This window comes from Prionailurus viverrinus, chromosome C2 (assembly GCF_022837055.1).
Source record: "Prionailurus viverrinus isolate Anna chromosome C2, UM_Priviv_1.0, whole genome shotgun sequence".
Taxonomy (NCBI): domain Eukaryota; kingdom Metazoa; phylum Chordata; class Mammalia; order Carnivora; family Felidae; genus Prionailurus; species Prionailurus viverrinus.
Window position 1 is genome coordinate 111,234,771 of NC_062569.1, and position 14,433 is coordinate 111,249,203.

A 14,433-nucleotide genomic window follows, 5' to 3' on the forward strand; every position below is an offset into this window, starting at 1 on the left:
CAGTAAAGGGAAAGTAGATGTGATCAATGAGCAACTCCCAAAATGCTTTGGGACCTTTGTCATCCATTGGCCATCCCCATCTGCAAATTGCTAATGTATAAGATCAGTACATCTCAGTAACTACAATCTAAATTGCTCACTTTTATGAGAGTGACTTTATGATGCTGTTAGCCTTAAGAGCAATTAAGTCAGCCAGGACATAAAGACAAGTATTTGTTGGCTTTTTCACTTTTCAGAATATGAAGTTATATCCAGAGAAAATGGGTCATTCAGCGGGAAGAACAAGTCCATTCAAATTACAAATCAAACCTTCTCCACTGTAGAAAATCTAAAACCAGATACAAGGTAAGCCACCTGTGCTCTTACGGGTGAATTCTGACAGTGCATAAATCATCACCAAAGGAATGAAATGACATCATCCATCTCTGTCATAAGGGACAGTGTAGTTTGCATTTCATTCTTTGGCTTTCTGTGCATAGGAGTAGATACCTCTAGAGTCATGTTTTGCAAATACACAAATTATTGGTGGGGATACAAGAGCTGACAAGATGGTCTTGTAAGTTAACACTATAGGTGAGAACATTGAAAAATAGAGGATCATTAATATCAAATGTTGATATTAAATACCAAAATCGAGAGAAGGGAAATTCTGTGGATGAGACACAACTGGAGTGTGTAGGATGTAAACTAAATGTGAAACAGAAGAATTTGGCTGGCATGCTGGAAAGAAGAGGGCAAGGATATAAAAGTTATGTAACAAAAGTAGATGAAAGTTGTGATAGTTAATGCTTAAAATAACTACAGACCATTCCCAGGCATAGTGGTCTTTTCATTTTGGGTCTTTTTATAATAAACAAATGAGAATCCATTTTTGAAAATAGACACATATATTATTACTGATGCTCTATAATAAACAATTTTTCTTGGCATCCCTTATTACCTATTGGTACCTGGTTGTTTACATTACTGTATGGTTTTGTCATTTCTTTTTAAATCCAAAATATCCAACATTTTATCGGCTCACTGTACTGGAAGAAAAATAAGGGCTTTATGCACTTCTAGAAATGTAATAGGGAAGGTTTTGTTTTGTTTTACATGACTAAATCATCAAATTTATTGTTCAAGGAAATTCTCAAAAGGATACAGCCAAGAATTTCTTTAAAAAAATATGTACTAAATTCATTTGGGGACTAAATATCACTCTTTGTGGAAAATCAATTTCTTTCCTCAAATTCCAAGACACTATTTGAAAACTATGCTTTCAGTTAAAACAAAAACATCTTCACACTTTACGTTCTAGTGCACCAAGAAACATAGATCAATTTTCAGAGAGACACAATCAGGAATTTTTCCAGACTGAATACTTCATAGCTTAATAAAGTTTCCTGAATACTTCATAGCTTGATAAGGACCAGCAGAGGCAAAGACTGGAACTCCAGCATTAGAAAATTTTTTCATAAGTTTTATTTCTATCTTCCATTGTCATCAGTTGATTGAATTAAATCAGGTATTGATTATGACATTCAAAAGAGCCTAGTAAAGTTCTGACAACAAGGAAACATAATCTTTTCAGGAAAAAAAGGAAGCATCTAGTTAATTCTAGATGGTTTGCTGTGTATAAACTGTAGTCCTATACTATAAGTATAATACTTTCCACAGGTATTTTTTTCTTTAAAGTTCTCTATTTTGAGTTGTAATATGGAAAATTTTACAACTGCTAATTTTTTTAAAGGATTTAAGGTTGCCAAAATAAGCATGTATTTCAGTAAAAACTCATTTGATGATCTTGGTTCTGTTTCCTTAGAGATTAACAGGGAGAGACTATTTTTAACATATTTTAAGGAAAGAGTAAAGAAGAAAAAGTTATTTAATTTGGACTTTTTATTTATTTTTTTTTAATTTTTTTTCAACGTTTTTTATTTATTTTTGGGACAGAGAGAGACAGAGCATGAACGGGGGAGGGGCAGAGAGAGAGGGAGACACAGAATCGGAAACAGGCTCCAGGCTCCGAGCCATCAGCCCAGAGCCTGACGCGGGGCTCGAACTCACGGACCGCGAGATCGTGACCTGGCTGAAGTCGGACGCTTAACCGACTGCGCCACCCAGGCTCCCCTAATTTGGACTTTTTAATAGGTGAATTTGGGCTTACAGAACATGGAAGTTTTTTTCTTTATAGTTTCTTGCTTTTTATGCCACTTAATATACTGAAAACATATTGAAAAGCATCTAATTTCTAAATATTCATTGTGTTCCTTTTCTGAATTAGGCTACCTTCAAATCTTCACCTTCAAAGTTCACCTATGACTCATGATCAGATGTAGAAAATAATTATTTAAGTGACATTTTAAACCTGATTTGTTTGTAACAGGTTTGTGTTTCTACTCAGCTAACATTTATTAAGTGCCAACAGTGTTCTTGGTGTGGTGACCACAAAACTGAATAAACATGGTGCCTGTCCTTGAGGACTTGAGGTAGTGGGGTAGTCTTTTAGTAACTGATTATTCTACACAAAATGGTGAGAGCTCTGGCAAAAATATATACAAGTTGCAAGGGGAGCACAGAGTGGGTGACACTTTGCAAAGTCTGGGGAAATTGGGAAAACTTTGTGGAGGAGGTGACACCTGGGCTGAGGCTTAAATGAAGAGCAGGAAGGAGTTAGCTAGGTAACTGTGGTAGGGGAAAGAAATGTCAGAGAAACTAGCATATGTTAGAGCAGAGGCCCAAATGGTATGGTTGTATGCAGTGAACAATCAGCTACTTCCATGAGTGTGAGAGGTGAAAAGTAAACAGAGGCAGTGGAAGCAACGAGAGGTAGAAGTCATGTTGTGGAGGGCCTTCTCTGCCAGATCAGAGAACTTAGTCAAGAGATGGGGAGAGCCAGAAAGTTGCTAACTGGGAGTGACTTGCTCCAACTTCAAATTTAGTTTTTTCCTGACATTGATTTAGTTGGAATAATCACTTTTGATACTAGAGCTACTTATAACGAGTAACAGTCAGTAGAATAAAGCTAACAAAAAGAACTTTTTGATAATGTCTTGCAAGAGTGCCATTTTGGCATCTTGCCTATTTGGCCAAATAGGTGCATAAGACAAACGTAACTTTGGGCTAAGCTGCATTTCATTCTGGAATCACAGGACTAGTCATGGAGTTCACATCTAGCTTCTGCTATGAATTGTTGTAGGACTTATACTAATTGTTTCTGGAGTTTATGTCAGTTGTAGGAATTACACTAATTGTTTCTGGAATTTACAGCCATGTCCCCTTTATCTCACCCTAAGATATGCATCTCATTTGTCACTCCTGTCCTTCATCAGTGGGTCTTCAAAGGAGGGACCCCTAAAACTATCCTCATCTCAAGACAAACAAAGCTCAAAGGAGGCCCTTTCTGGAGTCATCTTTGGGAAAAAGTAATCTTAAGTGTAGGATTCCCTGAAATCAGAATCCCATGCCAAGTTTTTCCAGTTGGCATAAATTTGGGGCCACTCAATGTGTCTGTATTTGGCTTATTTTATGTTATTTTGAGAGTTTCATATAATTGAATGAAATCCAGTTCAGACATAAAGACTGTTGATAGTCATATATATGATTTGACCAGGATTATACTGATAGTCCCTAATGGGTCATGATTTAAAAGTTGTATATCAGCAGTTTGAAAAGCATTTCCCCACTGGGAGCAGATATAATACACATGGATATAAAGGTGCTCTAAGGAAAATTGTTTAGTCTACAATGTGTGGAGCCTTGTGGTGTTCAAGTAGTTTAGTAGATCCCAGACCCCAGTGAGTAGGAATGCATTCTATGTTCTCTTAACAGGTATGCTAGAGATGAATTTGTCCACTTAATGAGCAAAAAAAAAAATGTTTTCAGCTGAAATATTAAAGTTATGATTTGAAACCTCTATTAATCAAAATAACTTCATGAGTTAAGTAAGAATAATTTGAAGTCAAATTATTTCATTTAATCTGATATTTCTGAAGCCTAGAAGCACCTGGGGAAACAAAACTAACAGCCATGAAACAGCTGGACAGCATCACAAGACAGCATAAAAGATCACATAGGACTTACACTGAAGTTCTGCAATTTAGAAGAGAAGAGAAGGCCTCCTGCAATACTTGAGACTAGAACTTGACGGTAAAGGATAGAATTGAATAGAACAGGATGGCAAGAAAAGAAAGAGTAACAACAGTATCGTTCTTTCAAATCAAGTCCATGTGCATGACTTCGGTGAAATACAAGTAGTCCTTAAAGTTACTACTGACAGCAAGGTTACAGCCAGAATAATAAAATTATGAGTTCCAAATTTAAGTTTGTAGGTTTTTTCGATGTAAGCTTTTTCCATACTATCTTAAGTTGTTAAGGCAAGATTTCTTTCCATTATATCTTTTCTGCCCAGCCATGATCCAAGATTAATGCTAATAAAAGACATGCTATAAAATAAAGAGGAAGTATGTACAGCATGCAGCCACCAGGTGGTTTTTATTACCTGTAAAGAATGACTTTAGTCACATTTCAGTGCCTGTTGAATTCCCAACAGGCAAACTTTGAGTTATAGTTGGTAAAATTCATCACCACCACCACCCCAACATGAGGTTCTGGGATACCCTATTTGAAAAGCTAGAAGATAATAAATTCTGAAAGAATTACTGTAACTGTGTTCCAATTTCAGGAGACACATGTATATAATTTATTTTAGTATCCTTTTCCATGATTTGTCCTGACTAAAAATCATGAGATGTAAAAACAGGTGATAATTACAGGGTAATCATTTATTACACACTGAAATGGGTGGAGTAGAGCTTGGCATTAGAACATTTAACCCAAGAGAGTCAATGCAGAGAAAATAGATCCCCAGAGCTTTTTAGGTAAAACTTTTAAATGTTCACACACTAGAACCAAAAGCACAGTGGACTGTGTTACCGTTTCCTTCTCACAGTGTATGATCACCTTCTCCCTGCCTGTTTTTACATTTTAGCCAGGATTTTTACCTCTTCTGCAAAAGCTCAAAAAATAGCCACAGGAAGGGACAGTAGTAGCTATCTTGCTGAAGAACAGTTTGGCTGCATATGTGTTGTGAGATGTTTCTGTCTGTAGGGAGTGAAGCCCCAAGGCTGCTCTGGGCCAGCAGGCTGTAGTTCCAAAGGTGGCACAGTGGGGACTACCCCAGCCTTGCCAACAAGATGCTTGCAGGTACAATGGGCTTTGGTCATATATGTGCACAGGGAACAGGGGTGTGGGAATGGAGCCATAACTATTTAGTCAGATGAAGCAGAAGAGATGTGCTAACAGAGGCACAGTGCTGTGACACAACTCCATCTCTTTCTTTGCAAGACCCCTCTCCTACCCCCTACCCCTAGAATGCAAAGAAAATAGAGATACGTTGGTGTCCACCTGAATCGGTACCCACCTAGCCCACTCCCCAGTATATATTTTCCACTTATTTCCCCCATGAAACCTCAGTGTGTGGCTTGTGTTGAGCTAAAAGAAAAATAGTAAGAAGAGCCTCTCCAATCTATAGCCAACCACTTTGTGTGTAAAGACAACTATGATTATTTTTAGTTCTGTGAACAGAAGAACTGATAAAGTATATGACTTAAACAGTAAGTCTTGTACCACTGCTTACGGGGACAGGGAGTGTGAGGTAAATTGATCTTGAAGTCTCTCCCACCTCTAAAATGATACATTCTTATGATATCCAAAGACATGGGGCGCCTGGGTGGCGCAGTCGGTTAAGCGTCCGACTTCAGCCAGGTCACGATCTCGCGGTCCGTGAGTTCGAGCCCCGTGTCAGGCTCTGGGCTGATGGCTCGGAGCCTGGAGCCTGTTTCCGATTCTGTGTCTCCTTCTCTCTCTGCCCCTCCCCCGTTCATGCTCTGTCTCTCTCTGTCCCCCCCCCAAAAAATAAATAAACGTTGAAAAAAAATTAAAAAAAAATAAAAAAAACAAAGACATGCATAGAATCAGTGGGAAACTGGAACTGACATTAAAATGAAAAGCTGGGTTAAGCCTTACAGCAAGTTGAATTGTCCTTCTATTACAGAAGTAGAGAAAGCATTTTTCTTTAAGTCTGTGTCTGTGGCCTCCAATTTGTTTTCAGACAAATTGTTTCTATCTCATATTTGAATAATCCATTGGTAGGCTGGACAATATAGATGGACACACATAATTGCTATAAAGACAAACAAAAAGCCCTATAATCTCTTCAAGTGAGCCCTTGTCTCCTCACTTGACTAAAAAACTAAAGAATCCATTGCGTGTACCAGATTTACATGTGGCCCGGCAATTTCCACGCAAAATGTATTCTGTCTGGTAATCAAGCTCACTTAACCTATTCCTGTACTTCTGTCCTCTGTAGCTTGGGAGGATTCTAGAGAACAGTTCTCCCTCTAAAATTAAAACATACTAAAGTTTCCTATAGCTGACAACAAAGACAGTTTAGGAATATTGTTTATGTTGTTTGATTTAATAAAATCTTGGCTCAAAAAGGAAACTGGAATAGAGGCAGCAAGTTCTCATAAACTATAAACCTGGCTGAACAAAGCAGGCATGTGGAATAGCCATTATACCCTTATTCGTAGTGTTTTTGTGTAGTTCTGTTTCCTGCAGATTGTATATTAACTTTCTTTTAAATTTTTTTAATGTTGATTTATTTGTGAGACAGAAACAGAGCATGAGTAGGGGAAGGGCAGAGAGAGAGGGAGACACAGAATCTGAAGCAGACTCCAGGCTCTGAGCTGTCAACACAGAGCCTGACTCGGGGTCCAAACCCACCAACCATGAGATCATCACCTGAGCTGAAGTTGGACGCTTAACCAACTGAGCCACCCAAGCACCCCATTTGTGTATTAACTTTTAAATGTCTTTTCTCAAGGAGTAAAATAAGCTACTAGAGCATTAGGCACTTTACTGAGTTTTATTGTAGGTGTGGGCAGCAGAACAATCAATTTCACCATTGAAGAAAGAAATTGAAGGGATTGCTCAGTTTTACAACTTTTCTTCTGGCAAAAAGGCAGCTAAGAACATGGAACTCCACTAGTCTATAAAGAGAGCAATTATTTTCACATAAACATGTTCTTTTAATTACTTTTCATTTAGAATTCCTTAGTATCTGGGGTGTGGCGGGGGAGGGGGGGCATGCCAGAAACTCTTAGCAATACCATAGACTTGGAGTGCAGCCCAGATCTGGAATTTCTTGTCCCCGTATAAATGAGAGATACAAGAATGTCCGTGAGGACATGCTTGGTAACTGGTTGATGATACCTCATGCCTGCTGATACCTGCTCCTCTGACCTTTGTCCCTGATTAGAACTTCTTTATCCTCTAATAGTATCCCTCTGGCTCTGCCACTTTTTGCTCCTTCTCTATATTCCCAGGTGAATACAATGTCTGTATATGGCAGGTATCCAGAAATGCTCATATAACTAATTGATTGGATTTCTCTTTCCCTATTTGAGGGCCTATTACTTACATTTTCATATTCTACTTTTCCATTTCTTTCCCTCTGACTGAAGCCCCACCTGAATAGGGCTCAAATATTTCAAGACTACATAGGGGTAAAATTAGCTAACCAAACCACTCAAACCAACAAGCAGTTACAGGGTGGCTTCCCTGTAACTTTTAGTTTGATATAGTCCTACTCATTTATTTTAGCTTTTGTTGCCTTTACTTTTGGTATTAAATCCAAAAAATCATCACCAAGACCAATGTCAAGAAGATTACCCACAAGGTTTTCTTCCAGGAGTTTCATGGTTGCCGATCATATATTTAAGTATTTAATCTATTTTGAGTTAATTTTGTGTATGGTGTAACATAGTGGTCCAGTTGAATTCTCTTGCAGGTAGCTGTCCAGTTTTCCCAACACCATTTATTGAAGAGACTGTCCTTTTCCCAATTGTATATTCTTGTCTCCTTTGTCGTAAATTAATTGACCATATATGTGTGAGTCTATGTCTGTGCTCTCTATTATGTTGCATTGATCTATGTGTCTGTTTTTATCCCAATACTATACTGTTTTTGATTACTGAAGCTTTGTAATACAGTTGGAAATCCAGCATAGAGCCTTCAGCTCTGTTCTTTCTTAGATTGCTTGGGCCATTTGGGTCTTTTATGGTTCCTTACAAATCATAGGATTGATTGTTCAATTTTTGTGAAAAATGCCATTGGAATTTTGATAGCAATTGCATTGAATCTATAGATTGCTTTGGATAATAGGGAAATTTTAACAATATTAATTCTTCTAATCCATTAACATGGATTATCTTTCCATTTATTTGTGTTTTCCTCAATTATGTCTTATTGTTTTCAGTGTACAGATCTTTTACCTCCTTAGATCAAGTGATTCCTAAATATTTTATTCTTTTTGATGCTATTATAAATGGGGTTGTTTTCTTAATTTCTCTTTCTGAAAGTTTATTGTTGGTATATAAAAACACAACTGATTTTTGTATGCTGATTTTTGATCCTACAACTTAACTGAATTTATTTATTCTAACAGAGTTTTGGTGAAGTGTTTAGGGATTTCTATATATAATATCATGTCATCTGCAAATAGAGATGGTTGTACTTCTTCCTTTCTGACTTGGATGGCTCATATTTGTTTTTCTTGCCTAATTGCTCTGGTTAGGATTTCCAGCATTAGGTCAAATAAAAGTGGCAAGAGTGGGCATTTCTGTCTTGTTCTTGATCTAGGTAGAAAGTTTTCAGCATTTCACTGTTGAGTATGATGTTAGCTGTGGGCTTGTCATATATGCCCTTTATTATGTTGAGAAGCATTCCCACTTTACCCACTTTGTTGAGAGTTTTTGTCATAAAAGTATGTTGAATTTTGTCTAATGCTTTTCTGCATCTATTGAGATCATATAAATTATCACTTATGTTGTTAATGTGGTGCATCACATTAATTGATTTATGGGCATTGAACTGTCTTTGTATCCCTGGACTGAATCCCATTTGATCATGGTCTGTTCAGATTATCTATTTCTTCATCATTCAGTCTTGGTAGGTTGTATGTTTCTAGGAATATATCATTTTTTCTACATTATGTAATTTGTTGGAGTATAATTGGTCATACTAGTCTCACAATCCTTTGAATTTTTGTGGAATCAGTTTTAATGTCTCTTCTTTCATATAGGATTTTATTTCAGTCTTCTTTTTTCTTAGCTACTCTAACTAAAGGCTTGTCAATTTTATTTATCTTTGGAAAAACAGCTCTTAGTTTCATTGATCTTTTCTATTGTGTTTCCAGTTCCCTATTTCATTTATTTCTGTTCTGATATTTGTCATTTCCTTTCTTCTACCGAATTTGGGCTTAGTTTGTTCTTTTTCTTGTTCTTTTAACTGTAAAGTTGGGTTGCTTAATTGATACCTTTCTTTTGTTAATGTGGGCATTCACCATTATATATTTCCCTCCTCACATTGCATTTGCTGCATCTCATAAGTTTTGGGATATTGCATTTCCATTTTCATTTGTCTCAAGATATTTTTTAATTACCCTTGATTTCTTCTTGGACCCATTGGTTGTTCGGGAGCATATTGTTTAATCTCCATGTATTTGTGAATTTTCCAATTTTCTTCATATAATTGATTTCTAGTTTCTTACCACTATGGTTAGAAAAAAAAATGCCTGATTTGATTTGTTTTCTTTAATTTCTCAAGACTTGTTGTGACCTAAAATATGATCTATCCTGAAGAATATTACTTGTGTGCTTGAGAATATGTATTCAGATGAAATGTTCTGTAAATGTCTGTCAAATCCGTCCAGTCTAATGTGTAGTTTAAGTCCAATATTTCATTACTAATTATCTGTCTAGACAGTACCCCTGCTTCTTTTGCTTTTCATCTGAATGATATATCTTTTTTTCACCCCTTCGACTTTAGTCCGTGTGTGTCCTTAAAGCTGAAGTGAGGCTCTTGTAAGCAGCATTTACTTGGTTCTTATTTTTTGTCTATTAAGTCACTCTACATGCCTGGATTGGAGAATTTAGTCCATTGACATTTAAAGTTAATTATTGACAGGCAGGGACTTACTATTCCTATTTTTGTTCATTGTTTTCTGATTGTTTTATAATTCTTTTGTTTCTTTATTTCCTCTTTTGTTCTCTTCCTTTTTGATTTGATTTTCTGTAGTGGTATACTTTGATTGCGTTCTCTTCATCTTTTGCGTATCTACTATAGGTTATTGGTTTTGTTACCATAAGGCTTACATAAAACATTTATGACAGTCTGTTTTAAACTAATAACAACTTAACTTCAAACATAAAAAGAGCTCTACATTTTTCTCTCCCCTCCACATTGTTTTTTTTTTGTTTTTTTTTTTTAATTTTTTTTTCAACGTTTATTTATTTTTGGGACAGAGAGAGATAGAGCATGAACGGGGGAGGGGCAGAGAGAGAGGGAGACATAGAATCGGAAACAGGCTCCAGGCTCTGAGCCATCAGCCCAGAGCCTGACGCGGGGCTCGAACTCACGGACCGCGAGATCGTGACCTGGCTGAAGTCGGACGCTTAACCGACTGCGCCACCCAGGCGCCCCTCCACATTGTTTTTTGATGTCAATTTACCTTTCCTTACATTGCTGTAATCGTTAACAACTTGTTGTAGTATAGTTAATATTTTTCTCTTTTAACCCTCAAATTAGAGTTATAGGTCATTTACTGCACCACGATTAGAGTATTCTGAATTTAACTATGTATTTACCTTTACCATTGAGTTTTATACTTTTAGAGGTTTTCTTATAACTAATTAGCTTCCTTTAGTTTCAGCTAGAACTCTCACATTTCTTACAAGGCCAGTGTAGTGGTGATAAATTCTCAGCTTTTGTTTGGCAAACTCTTTACCTCTCCTTCAACTCTGAAGGACAATTTTGCTGGTTAATTTGTTTTTTGTTTTTGTTTTTGTTTTGCTTGTTTGTTTTAGTTATAGCATGTTGAATATATCAGGCCACTCCCTCTGGCCTGAAAATTCTTCCTGAAAAATCTGATGATGGTATTATGGAAGTTCTTTGTATGAAACAAGTTGCTTTTCTCTTCTTTTAGATTTTCTCCTTGTATTTAACTTTTGACAGCTTAGTTATAATGTATCTCAGTATGGATATCTGTAGATTCTTCTATATGGAACTTCTTGGACTTCCAGGATCTAGATGTCCGTTTCTTTCCCCAGGTTTTAACAAAAGCTTTTAGCCATTATTTCTTTGAATGAGCTTTCTGCCCCTTTCTTTCTCTCTCCTTCTTCTGAGACCACTATAATGTATATCTTGGTCTCCTTGATGGTGTCCATATGTCTCTTAACTGTTTTCACTCATTTTCATTCTTGGCTCTTCTGATTAGATGAATTCCACTGCCCTGTCTTCAAGTTTGTTGATCCTTTTTCTGCTTGATCTAGTCTGATTCTGAACTCCTGTAATGAATTTTTCAGTTCAGTTATTGCATTCTTCCACTAAGTGTTTTCTCTGTGGTACTTTTTAAATAGTCTCTCTTTGTTGAAATTCTCACTTTGTTCTTGCATTTGTCTCTTGATCTTGGTAAGCATCTTTATGACTGTTATTTTGAACTGTCACATATATCACTACCTCTATTGAGATCTGTTTCTGTTGACTTTTCTTGTTTTGTTTGGAACACATTCCTCAGTTTCTTCAATTTCCTTGATTCTTTGTTCATTTCTACATATTAGAAAAAACACCCACCTCTCCCAGTGTTGGTACAGTGGTCTTGTATAGGAAATGAATCTCTTCAATCAGCCCAGCCCAGGCTTCTAGTTGTCCCTCAAACTTCTGAGGTTGTCCAAATCAACTTCTTTGTTGTTAGTGGCTCACAGTAGCTGAGGGTGCTCTAAAACCCATCAATGTCCCAAAGGGGAGAATTGCAGTCACGACCTGGATACAGACTGATTATCAACTGGACCCTCAGATAGCAGCTGGGATACTCTTTACTTAATACCCCTCCAGAGAGACACTGGAAGATGGACATTTTTGCCTGCTCTCTCTGTGCTTGGCCTGGGATATAGTCATTGGGTAGAAGTGCTCTTGTACCTGTTAACTGCTTTGTGTGCTACAATATTATGGGACTGAAGAATGCAAGCCTTGTTGGTTCTCAGAGCCAGGCAACTGGAGTTGGGGGTACAGGGAAGCATTCCTTGAACAGCAGCCACAAAAGCTGGGGTGCCATAAATTTGTGCAAACTCCTTCCAAGGAGATATTGGAGACTTGGTTTTACTGTTCCAGCCAGAGGGAAGGGGCAGGGAAAATGTCCACCAGTTTCCCAGTCTTTGGTGAGGATTACAGCCAGCCAGTGCATATGTGTTATAGTTAGAAGCCTGCCCCTCAGATAACAGCTTTTAACACATGCAAATAAACCTCTTTCAGGAAAAGGCTGATGGTACATGAGTGGTTTTGCCTGTTCCCTCTTTGTTGAGTCCTGGGGGTTTAGCTGGTTAAGAACTGCTTCTTGGTTACTGTCCTATGGGACTTGTGAATGCAAGCCCTTTTGGCCTTCAGAGCTGGGTGTTTATGGGCCCCATCCCTCAGATGGGAGTTTTAAAAGTTGGGGTACTAGGGGCGCCTGGGTGGCTCAGTCAGTTAAGCGGCCGACTTCGGCTCAGGTCATGATCTCGTGGTTCGTGAGTTTGAGCCCTGCGTCGGGCTCTGTGCTGACAGCTCAGAGCCTGGAGCCTGTTTCAGATTCTGTGTCTCCCTCTCTCTGACCCTCCCCTGTTCATGCTCTGTCTCTCCCTGTATCAAAAATAAATAAAATGTTAAAAAAATTTTTTTTTTAAATAATAAAAGTTGGGGTACTAAATGTGAGGTCCAAACCCTTTACTCCTCAGGGAGAAGGTGGGAATGAGGGTTTTCTCCCAATTGTAGGACACTGTGCCAAGAAGAGGGTTTATGGCAAGAGTGTGTCTCAGCCTTTCCTACCCATTTCAATGTGAGTGTTCTTTCATTTGCCCAATGTGTATGGGTTGCTCGGCTAGTTTCTAGATTTTTCAGAGGGAACTCCTTATACAGCTGTACATTTGATGTGCCTGTGGGAGGAGAGGAGCTCAAAAGCCTCCTCTTTCACTTTCTTAGTCAATTATCTTTGATTTCTAATTAATTTAGCTATCTTTCCTGTTAATTAAATCCATATTTCTAGACTGACCACTTCTCAAAAAGGCAAAATATGTCCTCTCCTTGTTCCATGTGTTTGTTTAAGGCAGCATCTTCTGGAATCCCTCGCCAATTATCTTTTGCTTCTATCCTATGTTGACTCCCCTAACTCCTACATCCTTTTACTTCTTTTACTCCCTCACTTTGTGGTGTTCCTTGAGAAATCGATCTTTAGAATAGCTTATTATGGAAGATAATATTTTTGAGTTTTTACATGTCTGAAAATATCCTCATTTTACTGATACTATTGTTTAGGCAGACAGATTTTTAAACTAAAATGAGGACTTTTGAAGGCACTGTTCCACTGTTTTCTAACTTCAAGGGCTAAGAAGTCAAATGTCATTCTGAGTCTGGATCCTTTGGGACCTAATTTCTTCTCAGAAACTTTTATTTTTTAATTTTATTTATTTATTTTGTGAGAGAATGCACACAAACAGGGGAGGGGCAGTGAGAGAGAATTCCAGGCAGCTCCTGCACTGTCAGAGTGGAGCCTGACACAGTGCTCAAACTCAAAAACCATGAGAACCTGTGCCAAAATCAAGAGTCGAACACTTAACTGACTGAGCCACCCAGCACCTCTCTTCTCAGAAACATTTTAAGATCTTGTCTTTATCCCAATACTCTGAAAATTATCAACTTGTGTGCTTTGGTTAGTCTTTTTTTTTTTTTTCTTTTTCTTTTGCTGAGCATACATTAGACCTTTTAAATTTGGAAACCTGTCATTCAGCTCTGAGAAATTACTTTTCTAGGATAATTTTGCACCTTTTACCCTCCTCTCTCTTCTGGAATCTATCGTTAGGTGTTGTATTCCCTGGAATAATCAGATTTCCTTATTTTTGCTCATTTTCATTTCTTTGACTTCTTTGTTCTAGTATTTGGAACATTTTAATTTGATTGTTCAAACCTATTTAAAGTGTTATTCTTTCAAAAATAATTTTCTTCTATGAAAATTTTAAATAGCATTATATGCCTATTCCCTATGTGCAATTGGCATTTTCTCTGAGACACTACTCTTAGACCATTATAAATCTCATGATAAAATATGCTTCTTGAGAAAGATTTTGCCTCTTCAAATATTTTCTTTATATAGGGTTTACTCACCTCAAAATATGTGCCTTTTAGTTTCCCTACTGTTAATTAAACTTAGTTTTAAGTGATTTCTCCAAAACGTGTCAAGTATCATAAGATGTTGGCAAGAAGAAAAAGTAGCTTATGAACATCTGTGGCCATGCTACAAATGAAGCTGAAGTATAAATAACTGTGAAATAGAAAGACGTGGAGATGATTCCAGCAATC

General features: G+C 37.4%; 1 protein-coding gene across 23 annotated transcripts in view; it reads left to right on the forward strand.

The window, feature by feature from the left end:
* Positions 1-14,433, forward strand: part of ABI3BP (ABI family member 3 binding protein) — a 265,227-nt gene that overhangs the window by 242,896 nt on the left and 7,898 nt on the right. For all 23 annotated transcript variants that reach the window (XM_047874847.1, XM_047874857.1, XM_047874848.1 and 20 more), the window contains one exon: positions 237-345. In XM_047874847.1, coding sequence (XP_047730803.1) covers positions 237-345 — 109 coding nt within the window. The remainder of the gene's footprint in view (positions 1-236; positions 346-14,433) is intronic.